Here is a 26423-nt window from a genome sequence, read left to right on the forward strand (position 1 = left end):
TTGATAAATTTTTTATGACTAGTGAAGTCTGGCAAGAGAGTGACTGACTGTTGCTACTAACACCTCTATGAACAGAGCAGAGCATCTGTCCTCTGAACAGTGTCCTTGTTCAGTTTCCTTTTGTCTGATGTTCTTAGTGACTCAGCTCAGCTACTGCAACACCTGTTGTCGGTAGGTGTGCAAGATGAAGGAAGGGAGAGAGTGTGAGTGCTTGTTCACCTTATGGAGGGTTTTAACTTCTCCCATGATCATCTTGTCCTGCAGTTTTGTGCATTCCTTGGCTCCTGCCTGGTTCCCTTTGCCTACCTCACAGTGTTGGAACTGTCAAAGTCATTGCCAGCGGCCTTACTCACAGCTTTCATCCTTATTTTTGGTAGGTGTTCCTGCTACAGAAAAATTGTGTAACTTATCTGTTCAGATAATTTAATTTCTGGATTATCATGTGTTACCTAACCAGGGGATATTTGAATTAGAGAGTGAGATTCTCAAAAGCAAAGTAATTTCACTTTATAGATATATATATATATACATGAGGCTTTTTAATTGGTGGTCCTCTTGAGAATTTTACAGTCTTGTTTAGTTCACAGGTACTTCTGTTATTTGCATAACCACAGCATTGGACTACGTTTCACCTCATTGTTAAGAATTTTTATAAGATGGATGGTCAGGAATGATTTTTCCCACTATTGATGTCTCCCATATGAATTATAGGAATTATAGGAGTATTTAACAGCCTCTGCATTACTATGGAAGAGTTCACAGTAAGAAATGAGTAAAGTTCCATGTTGAATTGAGCCAAATGGAGAAATTAACATTGCAAATGGTTGACCTGAATTGAAGTTTTGTGAGGGCACACAAATATTGAGACAGGAACACTTAAAATACCCAAGTCATATTCATTTCTTATAGGGACCATTTGAAAGATGACTTCCCCTGTAGCATCCTGTGGCACCGTGGTAGTGCCTTAGGTCGATGATTGCTGTCTATAATCCTCTCCATCTGAATATGTTAGTAGCACTTTCCAAATGGTGTTGCACAGATACTGTTGTACTGCCTATTTTTTGTTTTTGTTGGTTTTTTTCTATTGTTTACTGAAGTAAAAGTTGAAATGTTCTGATCTCCTTCTGTTTCTAGAATATTTCTCCATCCCCTTGGCTTGACTACACTCAGGAAACTGACTTCCCACAATCTTGGACTCACTTTGAAACTGCAAGCATTTTGACATTGTTGTGTGGCTCTTTGCAGATACAGGCTGTATTACTTTGTCTCAGTACATTCTGCTGGATCCCATTCTGATGTTCTTCCTCATGGGAGCTGTTCTGAGTATGGTGAAGTGCAACAGCTGTGCAGATAGGTAAGATAAAGATGATAATTTTGTCAAACTGTAGGTATTCAGATAAAGTACTAGAACATGTCCACCACTGGTAGTCTGGTTGAGTGGCTGAAATGAGATTATTCCAGGAAATTTGGAGGTGAAAATGGCTGCTGGTAGAGGACAGAAATTGTTAGTATAAGGATTTGTGTAACTAGGGAGAAAGTATTGTGACTGGGGTACGCTAAGAGAGAGCCTTACACAGATTATTTTACCATGAAAGAAAATTTCAGCAGGAACTGCACATCTTGAGCATGAAGGTTAAAGCTTTTTAAAACTAAACAGGGAAAAAGCTAATAAAAGATGTAGGTCAGAGAAGGAGGACTGAAAGATAGTTGTTGTTTATTCAAGCCTTGGGTCCTTAATGGCAAAAGTAGTGTCATCTTGAACTAGTTACTTTGTTTCCAGGCTAGAGAAACGGTTTCTCTGTGACTGTAACTAATAACACTTAAAAAAATCCTGCTAAGTTAAATAGTGTAATTTTTTTGAGCTAGAGAATTTGTTATGAAAACTTGGAGGCAAATATAGACAGGGTGTTTCTGAATAAAAGTAGGCAAGCTGATGAGGATAGTCTCATCCAGACTGGGATGGGGATTTCTAGGTATTGGATATACCAAAAGGCTTCCTTGTGGCTGGGCTGCACAGAGTGGTTTCCTCACAATGCATCCAGAATTCAAAGACATAAAAACTCAGAATATGGTGTCATATATGAGGAATTTTTATTTCATGAAATGTTCAAGAACTGATCATATCAATCTTAGTGTGACTGCAGCACACGTGGCTGAAATGCAGCCTATAGCACCATGTAGGGCCACCCAAGGCCAAGCTTATCTACAACAAATACCCCAGGGTGTGCAAGTACTAAGTTACAGGGCAGCACTTGATCAACTCTGTGTACCTTGACCTGAACTTATTTTTCTTATCTTAATGTTAGTCCTGTTATCAAAGTGGTTGGTATTATGCACATTAAAAACCAGCTCTAGGTTTTGTATTGTTTAGCACGCTATGGGGATTTTGTCTGATCAAAATACAAGTGTCAAGGCATTAGGAGTTGGTAGGAAAAGGGTTTTAAATTCTGCTGTCATCTTTTCTCATCTCTGTGGTTCAATTTTAGTTCAGTTTATAATTTGTTTGCTTTTTGCTGCAGCTTTTATTTTTGCTTTGGGTAGATGATTTCCACTTTGGCCTTCCTCCTTTAGTAATGGTGGCTGCTCTTTTTTTCCTGTCCTTCCCCATATCCCTAGCGTTTTGTCAGAAGTAAGTTTATGTTTTATGGAGTAGAAGTCTTGTTTCTTTTTTCAGAACTTCCACATGTTGGGCTTTCTTCACACTGGTATTTTAGCTTATACCTGGTGTCTGTGTTTCTGTCCTTAAAGGGGAGATCTAGAATTGTCCCAACTTAAGTACTGTACCCCTTTGAAACATGCATCAAGGTTTCACAAGCCTGTATCTGAAGGCAGTATCCTTGCATGCATCTGAAATTAATGAAAAACTGTTTTTTCTATTCCTCCTGAGAAGATGGAGTGTAATTTTGTGGGATAACTGATTTGCTGTTTACTTTCATGATTGCAGATGCCCATTCATGTAAATTTAGTTTTATTTACTGACTTTCTGCACTGGTCCTGCAGGCCATTTTCTGCCTCCTGGTGGTTCTGGCTGAGTCTGACTGGTGTGAACCTTGCTGGAGCAATGGGGGTAAAGTTTGTTGGCCTCTTTGTGGTCCTCTTGGTTGGCCTGAACACAATCTATGACCTATGGGACTTGCTGGGGAACCTTAGTCTGTCACTGGTGAGTTTCAAAGACTTTACTTTAAGGATTTGTTTTGTTTGCTTTGTAACTCTCCTCGTCTTTGACAACCATGTAACTAATCAGACAGTGATACTGTGCGTGCAGCAAAAAGGGCTTCTCATTTGGATGATGATAAATAAAGAAGGTTACAATGAAAAAAGTGTTGCCATACTTTTGGAAAAAACAAACAAACTCACATTAGCAGGATGTAGTGTCATAAGAGCACAGCCAGAAGGTTGTTGCTTTTTCCTGAGAGGAACTGTTACCTTTCCAGTTGGATGATTTTTCAGTTTAAGCTAGAAATGCTCCCTGGGAATGGCTTTACCATCGTCCAAAGCAAGATGTTGTCCGACACTGTTACATGACCTTCTGAGGAGCATGTGCTACCTGACAGACAGACATGTCTTGCAGCACTTTGTATAAGTAGCATGAGCTCAGGCTCTGCTCTGTGAGAGTTGAGGGGCATAGGGCGCAGAGCAGGACTGTGCTGTCCCATCATGACTCTTGGAAATGCTCTGCAGCTTGCAGTACCCATAGCCAGTCCAGAGGATGAAGGCAGCCATACCCTCATCAATTTCACACATGTTTAGTTTTTAGAAGCTCTAAAAAATTTGCTAGTGTGTTTGAGTGCCCTGTCCTAATGTATTGCATTTTATGTTTGTGGACTGTGATAGCTACTTTTTTGAAGAAATACCATGGTGTACCATTTGCTGTCTTACAACCAGCAGGAAAACAAATTCTTCAGTCAGGTCTTTTAGAAGATGTTCAATTCTCCTCTTGTCTCAGCCTTTTCTGAAGCTTGAAAATTCTGTTTCTTTCAGTTACTCCTTTTTGTCTTGTTTGTCTCATAAACCGTGAGGGTTTTGAGGGACTTTTTCTATTCCTACTGTGTGATTTGTGTTCTTTGATTAATGTGAATCAACATGGGCTGCAAAAATGCAATGTTCCAACTCTGGAGAAGTGCTTCTTGAGCTAAGTCAGTTAATTGCATTTAATATGGAACAAATCCATCATGTCTCTGCTTTCTGCCAGCAGACAGCTGCACAGCGATTTCATTTGTGACAGCAAAAGCAGCAAAGCCCGGAGTATTAGAATATATAAAGAAATTTACTCTGGAAGGTAGATACTTTCTGAATAACTATTTCTCAAACTTGGTGCTTGATGAGAGAGGGAAAAAAAAAAGTGAGGATTAAACTCCTGAAAGCCTGAATAACTTATCTCTGCATGTGTAGGGAAGGTACTCATGATTACTTACATGCAGTATTTTTGGGACTAATCTGATTTCTAGAATTCTCATCTTAACTTAGTTCCTCTGTTCTGGATTGCTCAGTGCTGTCTTTCACATATGTTTTCCTTTTTGACTTTCCATTGAAGTCTGTAGTTAGAGAAGACCTTCTCATGAAGATTGAAGCATATTGAGGCCATTCTAAGCAGGGAATTGGAGATTAGTTCATGTGCTTCTCCAGTGCATATATGTGGTTATGTACCATCAATCATCATTTTTGCAAGTGTCCAGTGATTATTAAGTGTTCTGCTGGAGTACATGAGCTGAAAACCTCTTTCCATTGTTGACTTCCGTGAATTCTTAGTTTTGTAATGTGTTTAGCTCTTTTTCTATTACTTCAGAATTCATTGGATCTAGTACTGAGGGATGGAGAATGAGTATCTTAATGTTTGTGTGATAGTTGTCATGTTAAAAAAGTACAGAAAATAGCAAGTACATCTGCTTTCATCCACTTTGAAGTTAGTGTGGACATTAGCAAACAATTTTTGCTATTTCATTTGTTTTTTCTCCCACAGCTATTTATTAACCAACTGTGCATTTTAGATTATTTAGTCTACTACCAGCAGTGTTAGTAGGATGTGAATAAATGGTGCTTGGGCATCTGTGTACAAACCACTTTTTCAAGTGATTAAAATAAAATAATCTGCCTTCATGTTGAGGCAGCTGAAACAGGTTTTGCTTGTGACTTTTCTGTAGCTTCTGGCTAAGCAACAACAGAAGTTAACATTGTTGCTAAGCAAGGATGTGAGAACATCCCTGAAGTGTGAGAACATCCTTGGTAAACAAGGTGATTTCTGTGAGTGAAACATATCTAAATCTCGCAGAGGTCCTGGTTACATTCACATTTGCATAGAGAGACTCTCTCGGAGAACAGGCTTTCATTTTCCCTTTTGTTTAGCTTTGGCAGTTACTACTTTGGAAGCCATCTCCTTCCTGTGATTTTATGTCAAGATGTGTACCACTGATGAACAAGTTAAAGTTCTTGTTTTCAAAGTATTTTCAATGGGATCTGCCCAACCCCTTTTGCCACGATTAGGGATGCTCAGCACTTTGGAATGTTAAACTCTTCTATTGCATGTTTTGTCTTTTTTCCCCAAGACCCTGAAATTTCAAGGTACCATAAGTCCAGCTTTGGGAGATACACTGTAAGGTCTGCTTCAGCTTTTACTTCTCTCTAGACCTTTTTGAGGTAACTCTGCAGCCTGCTGAGCTTGCTTGCATGGCAAGCTCCAGCTTTAGGACCACTGCTTGTGAAGTAAGGAGAGGAATTGTTCCTGCAGCTGCACTGTTTGATCCAAGTTGTGTTTGTTACAGGTGATGTTTGGGAAACATTTCCTGGCTCGTGTACTTTGCCTCATCGTGCTCCCGCTTGCCCTCTACACGGCTATGTTTGCTGTTCATTTTACAGTATTAAATAAAAGGTATTTCACTATGTTTTCTGCAGAAGAAGAGTTGCTTGTCTTTGCTTTGAATTAAATGCTATTGATTATGTATTTCTCCACTTTCAGTGTCGGAAGCACAGCTACAAGCTGTGTCTTTGTTTCATTCCCTTCACAGACTCCTGCATTGTTCTTACAGAAAGACTCTGGCCAAGCTGGCAGTGAAACTGAATTTTAATTTGACACTTTCTGAAATGCCAAGCAAGTAAACTAACCGAACTTGTCTCCTTTTCTCCCCATCTCTTTCCTGGACCTGAAAATGTCTGAACTCCATTCCTTGTCATTTTGTAATTTAAAAAAAAGTAACTGCATTCCTGAAAAATCTTTGTCTGTGATTAAAAAAGTAAGTCTGACTGTGCCCAAAGGGAATGCTCTTCTCTGAGTGCCTAAAACCAAGGGATACTTTTTCGTATTTGAAGTGCACAAAAAGCTACTAGAATGTCCAAGTGATGTTTTCCATATACCAGCATTAAGAAATGAGGTGAATATGCCTTTCGCTCCTAAAAAAAAGAATATAAAATCAGTTGGTTTTCAGTTAAAATCAGCTGGTGTTACCATTAACCTCTTAGCAGAAATAAGACTAAAAAGCCACAGACAGAGGCTTTGTTACGTGTATCCTGACACTCTGACAGACACTCAGAGATCATTGTGATGCTTTGTGCAGTGCCAGCACATGCATTTTTGTGACCTCAAGTCCTTGCAGTTCTGGACAATTTCCTGCAAGACTGTCTCTATCTGCTATGATTCAATTAGAGATGTGTGCATCTAAGGGAGCTGCATTCATTCTTCTGCTGATGCCCCGTCTGGTTTTGTTGTTTTCTTCTGCAAAAACAATTTGCTAACACATGACAGAGGTTTGTATGCCTGTTGAGCCAGACTTAGAATTGTCACATTCTTTGCTATCTTTTGTAGTGGTCCTGGGGATGGTTTCTTCAGTTCAGCATTTCAGTCCCAGCTCATCGGGAACAATCTTCATAATGTCTCCGTTCCGGAGTGTAAGTGTCCAAATGAATAAACCACTCTGAGTGTTGTCAATGGGGATTTAAATAAAAATGGCATCTCCTGTGACTCAGTGCAGGAGAGTGCAGGGTATGCCTTCATGGTGGTGCTTGGATCCATGCTGTTCCTCTGTGCAGTTTTATGTATTGATAGAAAAGAGTAAGGCCAAGTGTAACACTATGTTCAGTGCATGGTCACTAGCTGTTTCATCATATTCCTTCAAGAGGGAAAGATGCCATTTTGAGGGATTTGACAGTTTTGTGTGCAAGCATCTTACTATTTTTTGGCTTTATATTACTTGAGACATCAAAAATATATTTGTCTTGTTCACCATAGGTTTGTAGGTATTCAGATGTCGGATTTGTTTCCAAAACATGTATAAATGAAAACTATCAGTTTGTTTGTGACCCAGTGTGTCCCTAGTCAGTGTTGTGGCTGTGTTGTATTCAACATGCACATAAGTTTAGGGGAAAGATGGCTCTGTGGTTGTTCCGTAATCTTCAGGTTGTGAGGGACTGCTGAGCCTTTAATATGGTTTAACTTTCTGACACTTCATCTTTTCTCTGGCTGTTCCCTGCTCCAGAGCTGCTACTGGGAGCGCATCGCTTTCATTCTCCTAGACTGAGTTCTTTCACTTATGTTGGGAGGCTGTGAACCCAGGATATCAGCTCCACTGTCTGATAGCTCAGCTTGCCTCCTTTCCCTCTTGTATTGCCATAGGGGTTGGTGATGGAGTGCTTCAAAGTAGTCACGTGCTTTTCAAACTTGATCATGCTTTAACTTGACCGTATACTCCTAAGGAAAGCTATCTCAAACCTCTCATTATGGAAATTACATACAAAAGCACTTCTGTTTATGTTAAAAGTCAGTGAGAAAATTTTAAGTGTTTTAGCCAAATGTTATGTATTAATTTCAGTGAACTGTGGTTGAAGATGGAAGCTAAGCTTGCAATGAGTCCTGTAGAGTAATGTGTTAAACAGAAAATGAACTTTATCAAAATGAAGCAGAAGAATGCATGTCTAATTAGAGCACTGTAGACTAGCTGGGAAAAATACTTAGAGGAGAACTGCCTTATGCCTTTTTAACTCCTTCCTTCTCATGCAGACTTGGCATATGGGTCTGTGGTCACAATGAAGAACCTTCGGATGGCCGGGGGATACCTTCACTCCCACTGGCATCTCTACCCGGAGGGCATTGGGGCTCGACAGCAGCAGGTTAGTGTGCTGTGGTGGTATTGCCTGTGACTGCAACCATCATCTTGCTTCCTTTGCATTTAGCACCAGAGGCCATTATGGCAGAGCTGTGTTTACTCTGCCTCTATCACCCTCAGTGCCACAGCTGTGCACTTGGCTTGGAAGTCTGACTACAAAGGAGGCTCGAAGGGAGCCCATCACATTGCACCAGAGGGATGACTTACAGTAACAAGGCTTTGCTGTAATGTACGATTACCCTCCATAATTGGAGGCCAAGAGGATTTCAGAATAATCTTCCATAATGAAAATTACCTCAAGAAAGGCTGTGAGACTTATGTTTAAAACAAATACATTATCTTATAGGTTTTATTGCTCTGTTTAAAAAGCAAGGGACTGGAACTGCTGTGTGTTGTTTTTAGTCCTGCCTCTGGCTTCTGTGACCTTACATGAATTCCTCTCTTTTGTGCTTTGCTTTCCTTATCTATCACCAAGGAATCTGTAAGAGTTTGCTCATTAAACTAGGTATCTGTGCATTTTTAAGGTAATGTAACCGTAATGAAACAATCTGGACTAAGGGGACTAAGGGTTTCTCATTAAGTGATTAGTGAAAGTAGAAATCAGGAATCATGTAACTATCCCTAATTAAATACTACAAAAATCAAGTGAATTTTCTATTTTTGTCCATCATCATCAAGTTTCACCAATTTTTGCAGCTTCTGCACCTTTCCCGAGATGTAGTTTGCAGCTTGTATATTAGTGTCTAAAAATTGTTCTGAGCTTCTTGAAAGAAGGTTGCCAGAGAAACACAAGTGATTGGTTTTTAACTCTGTTCTGTCTCTGCGGTGAGGAGGAAGTTTTCAGAAATTACAGCTTTGTCTCAATCTTCTTTTCCTGCTGTTCATCACAATCAAAATGTCTAGTATTCTCATGTGACATGATGTTTATAACAGTAGGTGGAGGTGTCATACTAGAACTGGTTCAAAGATAGGCAAAATTCAAGTGCAGAGCATACTTTATGGCACTAAAAGCAGAGAAGGGGAATTTGGAGAGGACACTAATGAGAGTTCCTTGAGGAAAGTGGGAAAGGATGGAGATTTTTCCCTGTGTTCCCTGCTCTGCTAGTAGGACAAGGGTAGGATTCTGGGAGACTTTTGGGGCTCTGGAGAGAAGAAGGGAATTTAGAACTTGGAGGAGATTTAGGGAGGAAAAAGTGATCTCTCTGCTTCCATGTGTCCTTCTTCTTATGATGACTTAACCTCAATATATGAGGTTCTAGCTCCAGCTATCGCTTTTCCTCCACCCTCAGACACTGCTCTGTGTTCTACCTCTCACCCACCAGCCCATCTGCTCCCACCTGAGTGGGAGACACACGTCTGGCCTGGGATCCCACAGCGCAGGGCTTGCTACTTCTGGAAGAGGAGAGTGAGCAAAAGGTGCAGTTCCTCGTGCTCTGGGGAGCAGCACCCTGGAATAAGATGGTCTCCTGTGTCCATGGTAGCATTAGGCACAGTTACTCTCTGTGAGGCTGAGCAGGCTGGCAAGGATTAGCTGTGCACCTGTAACAGTTGATTCCTGAGTGCTTCTTACCTTGCCTGGATCTTTAGGCAGAAGCATAGTTGTCACAGCCTATTGTCATAAATCTCTGCTGTCTATAAAGCCAGGGCTGCTTCCATCTTCTGGTTCTGGTCAGTAATTATTCAAGGATTTAGGTTTGGATATCCTGTTGTTGTAGGAGGAGCCACTGAAGTAGAGCGAAAAGAGCTCAAACTGTATGGTTGGAGGCTGTTACTCATGAAATGTAGTGCTTCTGAGCAGAAGGGCTGTACACTGGCGTGGTCTGGGTTAAGGAGTGGCCTGGAATGGACTTTCTCGGGGGCACTGCCAGACAAGTAATCGCAGGATTTCTGTGTTATTGGCGCACTCATTTGAGACTTGGATTTGCTGGTGAATGTGTGTCTGCTATCACCAGTTTTTTTCTTGTTTGGTGAAATAATTAATGCTGTCCTTTCAGGTCACTGCCTACGTACATAAAGATTTGAATAACCTGTGGATTATAAAGAAACATGATTCTGATACAGGTAACAAATACCAGTAAAGTGCCTTTTACAACGGCTGCTTCAGTTTTTCGCATAAATATTCTGAGTTCCCTCCATGTCAGAGTATTCTTCATGGATACGAGAGGGAGAGGAGGAATAACAGGGGGAAGCTGGATCCATCTTGATTTATATTGTGAATGTCTACTTTGGTTTTAGCTCTTCTCCAGATTGTACAGTTGAAGTAAATAAGCTTTTCTCAGCTGAAGGTTACGTTGACAATTTTTCAGCTTAGTAGGGCCACAAATAACAGCAGAGAGGAAACCAGTCTGAACTCAGAATTTTTTGCAATCTGTTATTGTGGCTGAGAGTCCTGGACAAGTTGGATCCTGGTACATTCTGGTACATTGTGTTTAACAGATTTTTGTGGATGATTGCTTGGGACAAGATAAGAGTACTGAACATGACAGTCTGTGGTTTGTACTTACATCTGTTTTTTAGAAGATTACGTAGAGTAGCTGAGGCGTGTTTGATCTGACAGAGTTTCATTTTTTTAACCTGCCACATGTGTATATAAAAATTAACAAGGACTGTCTAAACAACAAAAAATGCAAATAATCTAGATATAAAAAACCCCTACCTGCAAGCAGTGTTACAGGAGTCATTTATAGTTCATGTTCTTTGGAGTAGCCCTCAGAGCTAAAGCCTAGAGCATTGTTTTACACCTGGCTTAGAGTTGACACAAAGTTGTTTGCTTGTATTGTTTGGTTGAGGCATAAGCATTAACAAGAAACTTTCTAAGACCCTGATATGTTTGTCAGTACACTGATATGATTAGTTTGCCTTCCTTCAGCAGATCTGTCAGACCCCTCGAGCCCTGTGGAGTTTGTGAGGCATGGAGATATTATTCGTCTGGAACATAAAGAGTAAGGATGATTTCTGGGATTCAAAGGGATTGTGTGTTTGCGTAGAATTGGTGGGAGATGTGTCCTGCTGAAGGCAATATGGTTAGGCCAGCACAAGCAGGCATTTCCAGTGTGAGGTTTGTAGAGCTTTTAATCTGTGGTTTATGTTTGAAAGGTGTCTTTTAAATAGGAAACTTTTAACAGAGCCACACAACTTTTTTAGAAATATCTGTCAAGGCAGCGGAGAGATTTGTTCAGCTGTGTGAGGTGTGATACTCAGGGGTAACTTTTTTGCAGAGAAGCAGTTTTGAAACCCTCATTGGCTGTGGGCTTGTCCCAGCTCTCTCAGTTTAATAGGCAAATAAAGAGTTGGGGGTTTTTTTCAGTGTACTGCAAGTGTTCTGTTCCTGCCTACACAGGCAGTATCCACCTGCTGAAGTTCTCAACAGCACTGAGATTGCAGCAGTGAAACACTTTGAATGAAAATGTCACCTAGTACCTTCTGTCTCTGTAGGGAGTACCTAAGAGGAAGCAGGGGAACCCTAGTGACTTGATATATGGCCTTTGTCTAGTCTAATATTGCTTTGCCAAAATGCTTTGTGCTTTCACAGCCTTGATTTCTTAACCTGAAAACTTGTGAGCCAGGAAATCATGTCTGGTATTCAGTATGGCATGTGCACAAATCATTGCCTAGGTTTCCAGCATTATTATAAGATTATTTTAAAATCCCTTGAATTTGGGGGTTTGCTGTCAAATATATGATAACGCGGATGATAAAATCTTGATTAGGCAAAATGGGTTAAGTCTTGCCGAGTCTCCCAAGCGGAGGTGAAGCGGCGGTGCTGCGGCAGAGTCACGGCAGGCGGCGCTCGTGGCGCGGCGTGTCCCCTTCCCATGGGGATGCAGCGCACCGAGACATTGTCCGAGTGCCTTTGGTAGGGACTGACCGGGCTATGGCCAGGTTTCTCTGGTTGCTTCAGGCAGAAGTCCTGACAAGGCGGGTGGCTGTCTGTCTGCACCGTGCTTGTGCTAATTGTGCTAATGGGTAGCCACTGATTCCCCTTTAATGGTACAGTCTTTCTCCTCAAAAGCAAAACTGATGATCACAAAAGATTGGAATCTTGCTTTTAGTCTGTTTGTCCCACCTTTACTGTTAATTAAAAAAAACAAAACAAAACCATAGCAAAACAAAACATACCCTACAACGTCTTCTTCACTTGGAGGTGATAGGCTGTAGTTGGGGGTTGGATTTATTCATGCTGTCATGCTTTCCCATCACTGCCCAGTGTGGCATAAGCTCAGAGTTACATGGTGGAGACAGATTCACTCAGTGGTCCTCATCCTGTTAAGGCTGCATCCTGCCCTGCCCTCAGCTAGAATTCAGTGCTTAGAGCTCTGGGAGATCTCTGAATGGCTCAAACCAAAGTTCTTTTCACAAATCGACAAGGCTCAAAAGTTTGACCTTTTATTTCATTTCAGAACTTCTAGAAATCTGCATAGTCACCAGCATGAGGCTCCCCTGACAAGGAAGCATTTCCAGGTCACTGGCTATGGAATAGTAAGTGAAGGCAAGCTTGAACAAAAGCTCCTTCTTTTTGAACAGTTCATATCACGACAAGGGAATTTATTGCTGCTTTTTTTAGTTTGTTAGCCAAGGTGGTAGATCTGCCATCCTGAAGGAAAAACTGATTTAGTGTGAAATGGCTTATCTCATTTTTAAGGTCTATTTAATGTGAACAGAGACAAAAAGCAATTGAAACTTTTACTGCCAATCTAGCTTTGGCAGCATTCAACTCCAGAAATGACAATCTGAGCAACTTGATAACAGAATTTTGAATCATGAAAGTGAAATCTGCTTTGCGGGCTGAATTTCTAAATGCAAGAATCTGTTCCCTAAACCTCTTTTGTGAAGCAGCCAAATTACCCCTGTTTATGCTGTAATTCTGAGGCACAGTCAAGTATGAATTGTAAGAAAAAAAATGAAGGTTGGCAAGATAAATATGTGTTTGTGAATGGTTGCTCATGTCTTGAATGATTTCTTCCTGATGTGGAATCTCTTTTGTGAAGTCTGAGTGAGAAAGGTCTGGGCTGGTTTGTTTAGCTTTGCCACCATTAGAGATTCAGCATTTCCTATTTGCAGTGCTTCAATTCTGGCTTCTAGTTTATGGATTTTTTTGTTTCTTTTTTTCTGTTTTTGTGATTGTTTTTCTGCAATGGTATGTTTGCATGATAGAATGGAACAGGAGACTCGAATGATTTCTGGCGGATTGAAGTGGTGGGCAGACAGACTGGGAAGCTCATCAAAGTCCTACGGAGTCAGATCCGGCTAACCCATGTGGCCACAGGGTGTATATTGGGCTCTTCTGGAAAGACTCTGCCGAAATGGTAAATAGTTTGTAATCCCCCTCCACCCCTGCAAGGCCTTGAGCTGACTTGTTCCTTTACTTGATGGTACTTTTAAACTTAGCAATAACCACATTTCCTCCATTTCTTTAAAAGAATAAAAATGTAACTAGGAGGTACTAAAAATATAACCACAGGGGCAAGATGTAGCTTAGGGTTATGCAGTCTGGTACGGTAAAGGTATACAGCTCTGAAAAATAATTTCTCTTACTCAGAGATCCAAGAGTGACATGGACATAGATCTTGTCATCTGGTAGGTCAAGGAGGGGATGACAGACGTGTTCTTTAAGTCCTATTTTATCCTTAGGGTTCACAAAAATTGCTAGAAACTGGGGCAGTTCCTGCTGTTCTTTATCATAATCTTCAAAATTGCTTTTTATTGGTGTTAATTTGTCTTGTGGTTGGAAGACCTTTTTTGCATGCAGCATCTGAAATGAGGACAATGGTTCCAAGCTGCTCCCAGCAGGGGTTAGGACTTTGTATGTTCTTGAATTGTATATCTTCATCACTAAAATTACATGCATACGGAGACATACAGATTAAAGGCAAGCCCTATCTGCAAAGCTGTACTGTGTGGGATGCTAATATGGATCTGGAAGCAGCAGGCTGTGTAGTCATGTTGCTACTGTTTCCAGAGCTGCCTCCCTTACTGCTAGTTTAGTTTTGCTTCACTGTTAATAGTAAATTGGATTCCAAGGAATCCTGTGAATGCTGTATCATGGTGAGCACAGGCAGATACCTCTGGTCAGGAATGCAAGTGTCAGTTAGACTTCACCATAAAAGGGGGCTCATATGTAAATAGTGTGTTTGGTTTAAAAAAAAAAAGTCAGTCTTTGTCAAGAGCATTCAAAAAAGGTGATTTGGGGTTTTTTTCCATTAATACAAACTTACTCTGTGAGTGGAAGTTATTGCCACAAAATATTCATGATATTAAGAGCTAAGGGGAATAAAATAATTGTTAACTGCAAATAAGGATGATTAGAGTATATTGAACTTTTTTTTGTTTTAAGGGTAGTAATCACTGTCCTTCAGAGTAAGGTAATTAATTAATGGATTAATTAATTGATTAATTAATTGATTAGTCAAGTCTGCTAAGTGGTGATTGATAGAAAATTCCTTGTTAATCTATCACATTACTATAGGGCTTGATGCACTTTTTCCCAGAGTCTTTGATGTGACCTGCTAAAAACAGGATGACAGACTAAAGAACAGTTATTGGTATCCCCTAAGGTAACTCTTTTGTTCTGTAATACGGTCATTGTAGGCATGGATTGATTCAAATTAATGATGATGATTTTCTTCTGCAGGGGCTACAAGGGTTGAATTGAAGTAGCTCCTAGTTGCCAATGTGCATCATTTTCAAAAATCCCACCTATGGACCTAGGTTTTTTTAGACATCCAAAGTTAGAAATGTGGTTCAAATATTCAGTAGAATTTTGATGTTGGCTGCATTGCAAATCTATTTTGGTTTCTACATGGTTCCTAGAGCATGTAAAAATGCACCTGCTGAGTTTGTGTGATATGGTAGGTGTTAGGGAGAAGTATAAAGCTAACTGGGGAAAAAACAGACATGAACTGGAAATACTGAGTGTTCTTGTGGGGTAGTGGTTAACTGTTCTACTGTTCCTCAGGGGCTGGGAACAAGTGGAAGTCACCTGCACACCATACCTGAAGGAGACTCCCAATTCCCTCTGGAACTTTGAAGATCATATTAACCCTAAGTGTAAGTAATTTACTTAATTTTAGTTTGAGAGTGCATCTTGGCCTGCTGTTAAATGAAGGGCTGAACTATCACATGGCAATAACTGGCATTCAGCATTTGGAGGTTGTGTGTTGTCTCCCAGCTTAAGTGCAAACTTCCTGAACTTGGACCACGCAGAGGTGCAGAGCCCTTTTCTCTTTCACTGTACTGCAAGCTGGTGATAATGCTTGAAATGTAGTGGAAGTATAAAGACATCTTAAGGATTTTGAGTTTTGTGGGCAGCATTGCAATACAGGCTGTTATTTTTAACATTTTTTGTTTAACTGAGAGTTATTGATGTAAGTATGTCATACATGTTTCAATGATTTTTTAAAACTAGGATCCACCATGTTTTGGTGTGTTTTTTTCCTTTGCTTACTAGGGGCATGCTAAATCATGACTTTGCAGTGCCATCAAGAAATGAATAGTGTGTGACAGAGATACAAGTTTGCCAATAATGATGGATGGGCCTTGCAGCCTCCCCCAGTTCAATGTTTCACAGTCTCATCTGGCCTGAGTTATTCAACACAACTTTCATTGCATGAATTGCAGGTGTTTTGAGCTGAGTTCTGACTTATTAAAAAACTTACTGTTCTTCATCCTTTGAGAGCAACTTTATGCAAACCAAAGGAGAGAAATCCTGGGCTCTTGACTTGGTAGAATTTCTTCTTCTGTTGTTATGCATTTTACATTCCCACACTTATTTACAGAGAAACAGCAGCCTATGAAGAGTATGTCTCTAGTTTCAGCCAGAAATACAAACCTGTTTATTTCATGAAGCTCCTAGAAGTAAAGGAGGAAATATAGGAGTACATAAATTATAAAATTCCCTGGAGGATACTTTTGACTGCAAGCCTTTGTGTGTAGAATATGAATGAATTGCACAGAGAATTAAAAGAGGTTCTGGAAGCAGCAGGAGATAATTTAGTTTATTGCGAAAGATGCAAACAAATGTAAGCCACACAGATGTCTTACCTATTTTTCTCTCTTTTTCTGAAGTGCCCAATATCAGCCTGGATGTTTTGAAACCTTCTTTTGTAGAAATTCTGCTAGAATCCCACATGATTATGATCCAGGTAGGATATCATTAATTCTAGATTATAATTTTCTTCTTCCTCTCTCTTGCATCAAAAAAATAGCACTTTCTGAGAGATCTGGGTGATGGCATCAAGCTAGGGCAGAATTTACATGCCCAAGCAACCTACTTGAATTTATACTTATAAAAAGGGATGGTCTTGAAGCTAAGTCTTTCAAGTCCAAGTTTGGAAGCACTGGACTTAATGCCTGGCTCTGCTGTTGGTGTGATCTGGCTACAGTCTAGTTATGTAACACTTTCCCTACCTTGCTGGAAGGTTTTAAAGTTAAATTAGTCTTGTGAAGCAGGAGGATATTACAGTGGTCAAAGTCAGGAAAATTAGCTAAACAGGCACTTAAAGAATAAGTGTTTGGATTGAAAATGGAAAACTTGTGATTTTTTTTAAAGTTCATCAAGGTGCTGTGATTTCTGGTTTCTTCTTTATCTCTGAATATTTAAAAAAAAGGAGCAGATTTAATATTTTCAAGGTGGGCTGCTCTTGCAGCCTTTTCTCTGTGATTATTCTTTGTGCTCTTGGCCACAGCACTTCTGCTTCTGAAGAATGAGAAGTTACTCTTTTGAAAAAGGAGTCTCAGCTTTTCTTTGCTACTGTTTGTAAAGCTCTTCTCAGATTTTTAAGACAAAGACAGTAGTCAAGCAAATTATTATTAATGCTTGTAAAGTGTTACTGTAAAGTGTTTCCATGGCAACCAGTGATACCATGTCTCAGGTAAGGAAGCACCTGCATGAGTTTCCATGGAAATAATCTTTCTGAGGCGCTTTTTTTTCTGTAGTGGAGGGAAACCTGTCACAGTAGTCTCTTAATGAACAAAGATCTTGCTTATGCATCATATGTCCTCAGTGACAGAAAAGCTGGAGAAATGAGAAAATCCTGCTCTTCTGGTACCCAGAGAACATTTTCACTTGCACAATAGTATTAAAATATTCATTGTCCTCATTGTGGCCTGCTGTGGGAGATGATGTGTTTACCTAGGTCAGAAAAGAGCTTTCACTCAGGAAGAGTATTGATGTATGTTTGTGTACACAGACATTTCTGGACAGACATTGAAGCATAACTGTCTGCTTATGTAAATTTTGTGTTGACTTACCTGTAGTCAAACAATGGCCTCAAACCAAAGGACAATGAAGTTACATCAAAACCTTGGCACTGGCCTATCAACTACCAGGTATGTTGATCAGTCCACCTTCCTTTCTATTTTCAAGTGCTTTTGCAGTGCCTCTAGAAGCATAGCACCTCTTAATTGCATTGAAGATGCAATTGGACTGACGAATGTCTATTTACTCCCTTCTGATCTCTCTCCTCAGGGCCTGCGTTTTTCTGGTGTCAATGAGACAGATTATCGTGTGTATTTGCTGGGAAACCCAGTAAGTTGGAGTGGGAGGTTCCAAGCCAATGTCTTTAGCAAATTTGGGCTAAGTCTTGGTTCTGCCAGTGACAGTGTTTCTCTTCCTTCTCCTCCTTTCGGACTGTCTCTCTTATTGTACTCTTAATGTTTGCATGAAACTTTCTATTTCCTCTCACATGCACATGTCCACCATAAACTCCCAAATCTTTCTTTTTTCCTCTGTAGGTGATTTGGTGGCTAAATCTGGTCACTATTGGATTATATTTTCTGATAACAATTTGCACTGCAGTGGCATTGAAGAGAGGTGTCCAACTGACATCTGAACTCAAAGGTAACATCAGTTTTCTTTTTCATATTTGCCTTTTCCAGGCATCTTTAAGAGTGAGTGGATGGCAGGACTTTGTGTGTCAAGGGTGGGAAACCACCGAGCTTGGATTATTGAGCAATATTCACGAGGAAAAGAGTGAGAACTTCATATATTAAATAGTTTAATAGTGATCAGCACAGATCTTCAACAGAAATACTACAAGGCTACTGGTATTGGCAAGGGATACAGGCCAGCTGGATCAGTGTCCTGCTGTGAAGCTGTACATGTTCTCTGTACTACTGTAGTGTGCACAGTGTTTTAAACACGAAATGTTTCCTCATGTTAATGCAAAGCAAATGACAAATGTGAGATATCATGATTGGTTTTTATGTCCACTACCAAGGTTGTAGAGCTTTTCACAAACCCTAATAAGTGATACTTTGTCTATTCCAGTTTACATCAAGGGTTGCTTCATTTCGTAGATCTGCTTGTGGGAAGTGAATTCTAAAATGTGTTGGGAAACTACTCAATTATAGAATAAGTTATTGGTTAAGCTGTGTGTAGACACCATAGCTCTCAGTCCCTTCCCCAGGCTCTGAAAGCTAGGCAATATTTCTTTCCAGGCAAAGTGGTCTTCTGGATGGCTCATAGTGCAGGCAGAATAAAAACCCTCAGTAACTGGAATAATATAATTAGTCTAATATATATCCTGAGAAACTACACATTTGGTGTTAACATACAGCATGATCAATCTCCTGCCAGTCCCTTGAGATTTATGTCTTTGTGTATCTTTTCTGGCAACTGTTTTCCTGAAAAGTGTTTGTATGTTTATAAAGAATGCAGTTAGGATTTTGCAGAGGCTTGAAGCAATTTCAGACCAGTATATGACTTCTTGCAAAGATCATTCCTGTTGAATTTACTTGGTGTGTTAAGGTTTGAAAATAGGAACTGTAGCTGAGTTTTTCTCTGCTGGTCTGTATATTTGTGTTCCAGAACTGTCCAGAGTCGTGCTACGTGGTGGAGGGCAGATCACACTAGGTTGGCTCCTTCATTACCTCCCTTTTTTTATGATGGGACGAGTTCTCTACTTTCACCACTACTTTCCTGCCATGCTTTTTTCCAGCATGTTGACAGGTAAATACTAGAGTCTAGGAGAAGACAAGGTGGGGAAACAGATGAACTTCAGCGAAATTTAATGTTTGCAGACTGAAAAGTTTATTATTTTTATGGGCTTTCTGCTTGCTTGTGTGAAGTGCTTGAAAACATTGACTAATTCAAAATGTTTTTCACCAAGCAGCTTGCAGTGCCAAATTCCCTTTTTTTTTCTGCCACTCCAGAGTCATGTCCAGTGCTTAGGGCATTCAAATTTAGAGATGGGATTCCTATTCTCTGCTCTTTCACTGTATATATATGCTTTTGTACAACTTACTGCCCTTTGTTTGTTTTCCCCATTTTTCTGTCATGTATATTTATAATTTGGTCTTGGTAGTTTTTCCTATGATTTTGTACCAACTTAGTTAGGATCTGAGGCTGAGATGTCTTTTACATTTATTCAAATAGAAAGGTGGGAGAAAAAGAGCCTTCTGCTGGGTAAATGAATTTAAAAATTGATATGCTCTTGTGGTGTTAACGCAGCTTCATCTATGCCCAGTCTATGAATGTAGCATCTCGGTTCTTCTTCTGACTCCTACCTCTTCCTTCTAGGAATCACCTGGGATGCACTACTGAAGTTCTGTGCTGGGTTCTTGTCACCCAGCACTACAGCTAGGAAAGTTTATGGAGGGGGGATCCTGGCACTGGTTCTGCTCATCCTGTACAGGTGAGTGGTAAAAGCTGAACTTTTCATGAATGTGTGACGGTTACTATCTCAATGGAAACTTTACTGGCTGTTTATTATCCTTAGCCTTTGTCTCTGTCTCACTTCTCTGCTGAATTTGTCAGACATCCTCAAGCCCAATCTTAAACCTTCAAATTCAATTAGATTCAGCATCTGTGTCCCAGTAATACTTTATAGAATATTTTTCCATTGCAGGTAATCTTCCTTTTATCCCAGCACCAAACGTGGTGGCTTTCTTGTCCTCCAATCCCAAAATCCAGTGCTTTCTGATTCTAGTCCCAGTGATGGTACCCTGTTCCTCAAGTACAGGCAAATTTTTCATTGGTATAGGTTTTATCAGCTGGCTTTTCTCCAGAGCTCTTTTTTAAGAGAAAATACCATGTATGATAAAACTATGTGCTACGTATGTATTGTGTTCAGCAGAGATTAGAAGGTCCCCAGTGGAGCTTACAGCAGACCAAAGACAAGGGTTCCATAAAACATCTGTATGGACTAATCTGCTGCAAAGTTCTTGAGACAGAAAACTGTGCAGTACTTGATGGGCATTTGGTTTCTCTCCACAGCTTCTACCTCTTCCATCCTCTGTCCTATGGGATGGTAGGACCCCTGGCCTCCAACCCTAGCAGCCCCATGGCAGGACTCCGGTGGATGGACTCCTGGGACTTCTAGAAGCAGCAAAAGAAGCCTGGGAGCAGTGAATGAGAAGCATGAGATCTGCTGCATGTCAGGCTGATTCTGGTGCTTTGAAGATGTATGATTGTAAAGTGCCCTCTCTGGAGAACTCTGGGTATGGGTAGCTCTGTTGCTTTGGCATTTGTTTGCACTGCCTGCATTGGAAGATGCAGAGGTTGAGACTCATGTCTTGAATCCTTAGGCTACATTCATGGACAACTGGCTGCTTAAATGTCAGTTCTTCTGAGCAATATATACCAGTCAAAACAGCAGTGGCATTCCAGCAGTCAGAGCAGTAGAAGCTGGAAGGCTGTCTGTGGTTGCGTGTACACCTCTGTGTGTGTGTGTCTTTCTTGTAATTTAATCACCATTACAGTTTGAAAGCCAGACAATGTCTGAGAATTTAGGACTTTTGTGATGATTAACAGCCTTTCTTACGGCCAGGTTTTTGAAAGCTTTCCCTAAGTATCTGGGGATCTCCATTCTTCCCTACCCTGGCTGTGCAGTTTTTTTGTTCTGACCCTGAATTTTTAGAATTTGACTGAAAGGGGTCTGCTCAAAATCTGAGCCACTGTGCCTTGCTTGTCTCTCAGGCCCTCTGCAGACAGAGGTGGAAATTGTTTAACCTTATATACTGCCTTGCTTCCTGGTGACCTTTGATCATTTATAACAGTCACCTAAGCAGGCCTGTTTCCGGAGCCAGACTGTTCCAGCTCAACACTTTGTACCTTCTTTGCAGTTCTATCTGACACTGACAAGGAAATTACAGTGGAAATGGCAGGTGATTTATTTTCAGCCCCAGTAAGCTGTGGAGACCAGCATGGGGGTGTACTAGAGACTGAAATGATAGCTTGGAAATTTTACAGGCAGCTGTCATTCAGCTTTTGATCCCAGCTATTTCAGTGCCAGTACATGTGCTTTTAGGGGAAGGCTTCATCTTAATGAATGTGGCATCTGCAAAACCAGCTGCTGGTGCCAAGGTGTCTGCTCACTGTATTCCCATGTTGAAAAAGTTGCCTCTCACAGATTGCTGAACATCAAATTACTGCATTGAAGGAAATGTGAGGCCAGGCAAAAATTCTTTGTCTGTTAAGTGTCAGGAGCTGTTGAATATTGAATCCACCCCTTCAAGAAAACTGAATTCTGTTTATCAGGTGCCTTTGTCCTGTGTTAGTTCTGTTTTTGTAGATGTTCCTTTTATTCCGTCTTCTACTCTTCACTCATTTTCAATTTCTTACCACAGTTCAAGATGCTACCTCAGAGCATCCAACATGAATGACACTTAGACCCCAGCTGTGTTCCTATCTCAAGAAGTAATATTTGAAAGACTCTTTTGTGTATGTTTCAGTGAACTCAAGCCTTCCGTTTCAGAGGTCTTGCTCTGCTTCACAGCCTTGCATCAAAATTACAGGTAGAGCAGCAGGTGGGTATGTCTGCCTTTAAATATGAATTGTGCATTTATTTCTCTTACCAAATCTTGAATTCTATTGTATTTCCTACCACAGAGAAGAGCTGCATTAGCATAGTTGTTCTGTAGGGGGACTAGTCTCCAGTCAGACTTGCTCTTATTCCTCTTCAATAAAGATCCATAACATTGTTGAGTAAGGCAGCTGCCTGCTATTGTGAGGCTCTGGCTTGGTATGACACATCTCTCCAGAAGTGGACTCCTATAGATACTAACTCAGATGGGATGGTCCTGTGCTTTTGATTCTAAAGGTTTTGAGTTAATCACCTGCTGGTCATACATGGTGGGAAGTCATTGCACTAATTAGCTATTGGGTTTGATGATGGTTTTCCACTTGTTATTGCAGGAAGTGCTCCTGCCTGCATGAACCAAGTGTTCACAGAGGTGATACACAGGCAAGAAGCATGAGGGAGAAGGCTGCCAACTTCTTAAGATCCTGCTTGATCTGACAGCAGCTGTGAACTGTTAACTGTTGGCAATGTGGAAGGCAGACAGTGCAGTGCTGCCTTTGTAGCAATGGTATTCAGCATCTTCTACTCTTGGTGAGACTATTAATACTTTGCTATCCTGAATATGAGCTTTCCCTAGGGTAGTTCCATTGCCATGGGGAGGATTTGCCAGAGGTGATAAAAGTCATGATTTAAAGGCAGAATTTTTTTCAGCACATACAATCACACACTTCCCCTTAGCATTAACAACAAAATACCCCTAAGAAACGTGAGCGTTTTAGAATAACAGTTTCTAAAACTCTTTATTCTGTGGGAATGCAAAAATTGAGTCAGTAACCTTGATTTCTTCAGTTATGAAGGAGTTGGCTTTGTAGAACTTGCCTGAGGAAGATCAAACAGTCTGTTCCTTGACCAGGGCCCCTCCATCCTTTGTTACTAATAATCTTCTGGATGTGGATTGACGGCTGAGTGCTAAAGGTGGCAAATGTCATGCTCCCATCCCACCTTTCTATGCACAAGCCTAGCTTCTGTTTCAATAACAGACAAAGGTTTATTTCTCTTTAGGACTGTCATTTCAGAAATTCTCTGAGAGCACTTGATTGACATTGAGACTAATCTGTTTCTTAGGACTGGTAAGGGGATGAAGGCATACAGTGAAAAACAATCTAGCTATTCCACAAGAGGGAGCAACTTTCAGCAGAACTTTTTTGTTTGTTTTTAATCTACAGTTAAAAGGATTGAAAGGTCTGCAATGAAGTCCAGAGGGCAGATGTTTCCCCTGTACCCTGTGCACACCGAGGGTTGGGTTTTCAAGTAAATGTAGATTGATGTAGCTCTGTATTCTTTCAGGAGGAAAATACCGAAAAATTATTTTTTTAAAGAATTTGACCTTCAATATTTGCTGCTTAAAACTTGTCAGGCCATAGATGGAACATAATAGTAACTGATATTTTGTGAAGTCAATAAAATACAATAATTGGTATTCCCTTACAGAATCTGCCTTAAAACGTTTGAGTGGTACAAACACGAGACAGTGGGTGCAGGGCACTCTTTGCTTTCTGGATGGATTTGGGCTGCTTCAGTTCTGCTTGTCCAGTAGTGCCTGTGGAATGAGTTCAGGTTCACTTTGAGGACTGCTTATTAGTCTTCTTCACCAGTCAGGTGGAAAATGGCTAATGGTGCTTTCTGGGGCCAGAAGATGCAGTTCTCTGAAGCAGCTGCTCCCTTTGAACTTTGCTAGACAGGACTACTTTTATCACTGACAAAGTATTTCATCAAACTCTATCCATGGATTCAAATCACAAAAAGCTGCAGTCTGCCATGTTCCCTGCTTCAAATTCTTTTTATGTGTATATTCTATTTTCAACTCTTTTCTACAGTCTTTGAAGAATCATTAGAGGGCCACCAGGCTCCTCTAATGTTATCCTAGGCAATCCATCCATCTTAAAAGGTTTCTGTTAACAGTAACTTCAGGACATCAATACACACACATCTCTTCCAGCAGCAGGTGCTGGCCTGTTTCCAGGAACTGCACTACTCATGATGAGACAGGGATGTGACTGTGAGGAGGATTTGAATGGAGATTTCTGTGTCAAGGTTGCCCTTGGCCCAGGTGGAGGACTTTGTGTCACCACTGCTTACCATCATTGTTCACAGCCCTGGGGGTGTGAGAGCCACCACCACTTTCTTGTCTGTGTAGAGTTTTCTTTTTGCATTTTGATTGGAAACATTGATTGATGCACAAAGGGCATTGACAGGATCTGGCTTTTTATTTCTTCCTCCTTCTGCTTCTTCAAGTATGCCCAAAGTACAGGACACATCTTTGCTTCCTCCAGTTTTTAGGCAGTGCATCCATTTCATACAGATGCCTGAACAAGGGGTAGGACAGGACATCTTGTAGTATCCTAAGTGGATGAATACTTGTCATCTGAGCCCAAAACCAGAACCTTGTTATGGAAATGAAAATAAATGTGTTACTTGACAGTTCCCTCCTGTTCCTCCTGAATTTCTCTGAGGATCATTTTCAAGGGACTTGAGAGCAAACTGTTAATGTAGAAACACAGGCATTTACCTGAAATTCTCCACTGCCATGCTTAGCAACTTCCCTTCCATGCTGTGCCTGAGTGACTTACCCTCTGCATAGGCACTCTGTACACAAGCATTCTTTGCTCCTCTCCGGATCCTTCTGGCAATGTGAAAATCTCCTTAGCAGTGTCCTGTGTGTCTGCCAGCTGGGAAATTTAGGTAAGATTTTTTTTTAGCCCTTTACAGCAACTGACCCCACATTTGTCATGAAAGCAAAAGTGTGTGGATTGTTGGAACATAAGGCTCTCTTTCCTGCTGGGAAAGGAAGACTGGGGATGAGAACAACACTCCGTAGTATATTTGCTGTCTTTGGTGGGGGACTGTGGACGGCAAGCAGTCAGGACTGAAAATTGTCTCTGTCTTCTTTAAAGTACTGAGACCTTGGTTGCACGGTCAGTTGTGATTTGCTTCATTTTTAAACATTTTTTATGCTCTTTACTGTCAAGGGCTATGCTTGTCCTAAATAATATCTGAGGTGGTGACATATTAGCACAGATACCACTGCTGTTGAATTTGTAATTTTTTCTAAAACTTTGTCCAGTAAGGTTACTGTGTTTTACAAGAGGTACTGTTTAGAGCCGTCCTTGGAGAACTTGCCCCTGGCTGAGCAAGAGTTTGGAGCAGCAGTGAGAGGGGCTCTTTTGTAATTCTGTCCTGTATCCTGAACCGTTATTACTAATGCTGTCTCTGTGTGTGGGCATCTGTTAATGAACTGAATGTCTTCTAACTACAGTGCAATTACTGTATCATAGTGTGGATGGGAGAATGTTCCCTTGGGCTATAAATATGTTTTGTATAGGTGATAATCGAAAATGAGGTAGAATTTGGAATTTAATTTTGTAATAAATTCTTCTTTGAAGCATTCTCTTTGTGTCTAGTTCATAAGGTGTGTTTTTTCCCCCTTTCCTGTCTTCTTCACATACATGCTCAAAGTAGCAACATGAACTTTAAATGGACCCATTGAAGGGTTTGATCTAGGATAGTGATGATCTACATCAGTTTTTAGCACACAAGTGGAGCTGGACTGCAATTCAAGGAAATCAGATTTTACTGCACCCAAGCAAGTGCTGGTAAGGGCAGCAGGAAGTGAAACTGGTATATTTGGATGAGAATAAAGTGTGTGTGTCTGAAACAGGTTTACTTCTCCCTATTAAAGACATGTTACATTGTAAATATGTATATGTCAGGTTTAGTGGGTATTTTATCAAGCTTCTGGTAGGTTACCTATGAAAACTTCATTTGACAGATGGAGCATTTTATTCAAGAATCCAGCATTTTTTAAAATTTTGTGTTCTGTCTGTAGTGTCCATAACATTAGACGGGTGCAAAGTTTTGTACAAATGAGGCCCTTGCTGTGAACTAAATATGAGAATGCATAAAATCAGACCCTGACTCTACACCGGGCTGTAGTGAGAGGCCAGCACATGCTTTTGAGTACAGTGTAATAAGGAGTTGCTTTGTGTGGAACTAGATGGGGAAAACCAAAATACAGCCACCTTATCTGGGGCTACACATTGATGCCCAGATCAGTGCTGGAGAAGCACCAACTGCTCTGTTTAGTCGTGTTCCAAGGGCTGCGAAAGTAAAGTCAGGACAGCTAGAAACTGGACTGTGTCCTGTACAGGGTGATACAATAGGCTATTAAATGGCTTCTGAAAAGCCTATTGACATCTTGTATTGCTTCACACAGTGCAAGTTGGTCTTTGGATATTGTCTGATCAGGGCTATTGTTCTGGAAGGAAGGACTGTTGGATACAGAAGCTGAGCTACAGTGTAGGGAGACAAATGAAAGGAAAAATAATGTATTGTTTGGAAAAAGCTGATAATATCTGAAGTAAAACTTCTCACTGCTCTCTAAACGAAGAATGGCTTCTTTCTGCAGGTAAGTGATCTCATATGGGTGTACACTGATTCTGATTTGGTTTTGATTTAAACCTGCCAGATTTCTAGGTTTCTAAATTTCAGCTGTCACCTTGTTATGTTCCTCAGCAAGAATGAGGCTTTTTTA

The 26423-nt window shown here is 40.6% G+C and overlaps 1 protein-coding gene across 4 annotated transcripts in view; it reads left to right on the forward strand.

The window, feature by feature from the left end:
• POMT2 (protein O-mannosyltransferase 2) overlaps window positions 1-25280 on the forward strand; it is a 28521-nt gene extending 3241 nt beyond the window's left edge. For 2 of the 4 annotated variants that reach the window (XM_071557764.1, XM_071557762.1), the window contains exons 4-21: window positions 265-373; window positions 1246-1354; window positions 3001-3160; window positions 5760-5866; window positions 6797-6879; window positions 7988-8097; window positions 10088-10154; window positions 10963-11035; window positions 12494-12572; window positions 13248-13399; window positions 15049-15140; window positions 16158-16234; window positions 17349-17420; window positions 17560-17619; window positions 17826-17931; window positions 18901-19041; window positions 19612-19726; window positions 20308-25280. In XM_071557764.1, the coding sequence (XP_071413865.1) occupies window positions 265-373; window positions 1246-1354; window positions 3001-3160; window positions 5760-5866; window positions 6797-6879; window positions 7988-8097; window positions 10088-10154; window positions 10963-11035; window positions 12494-12572; window positions 13248-13399; window positions 15049-15140; window positions 16158-16234; window positions 17349-17420; window positions 17560-17619; window positions 17826-17931; window positions 18901-19041; window positions 19612-19726; window positions 20308-20413 (1818 nt within the window). In that variant the 3' untranslated portion in view covers window positions 20414-25280. The remainder of the gene's footprint in view (window positions 1-264; window positions 374-1245; window positions 1355-3000; window positions 3161-5759; window positions 5867-6796; window positions 6880-7987; window positions 8098-10087; window positions 10155-10962; window positions 11036-12493; window positions 12573-13247; window positions 13400-15048; window positions 15141-16157; window positions 16235-17348; window positions 17421-17559; window positions 17620-17825; window positions 17932-18900; window positions 19042-19611; window positions 19727-20307) is intronic. The other 2 variants (XR_011698015.1, XM_071557763.1) reach the window with 2 other exon arrangements.
• Window positions 25281-26423: the final 1143 nt, after the last annotated feature.

This window comes from Pithys albifrons, chromosome 6, assembly GCF_047495875.1.
Source record: "Pithys albifrons albifrons isolate INPA30051 chromosome 6, PitAlb_v1, whole genome shotgun sequence".
NCBI classification, from domain to species: domain Eukaryota; kingdom Metazoa; phylum Chordata; class Aves; order Passeriformes; family Thamnophilidae; genus Pithys; species Pithys albifrons.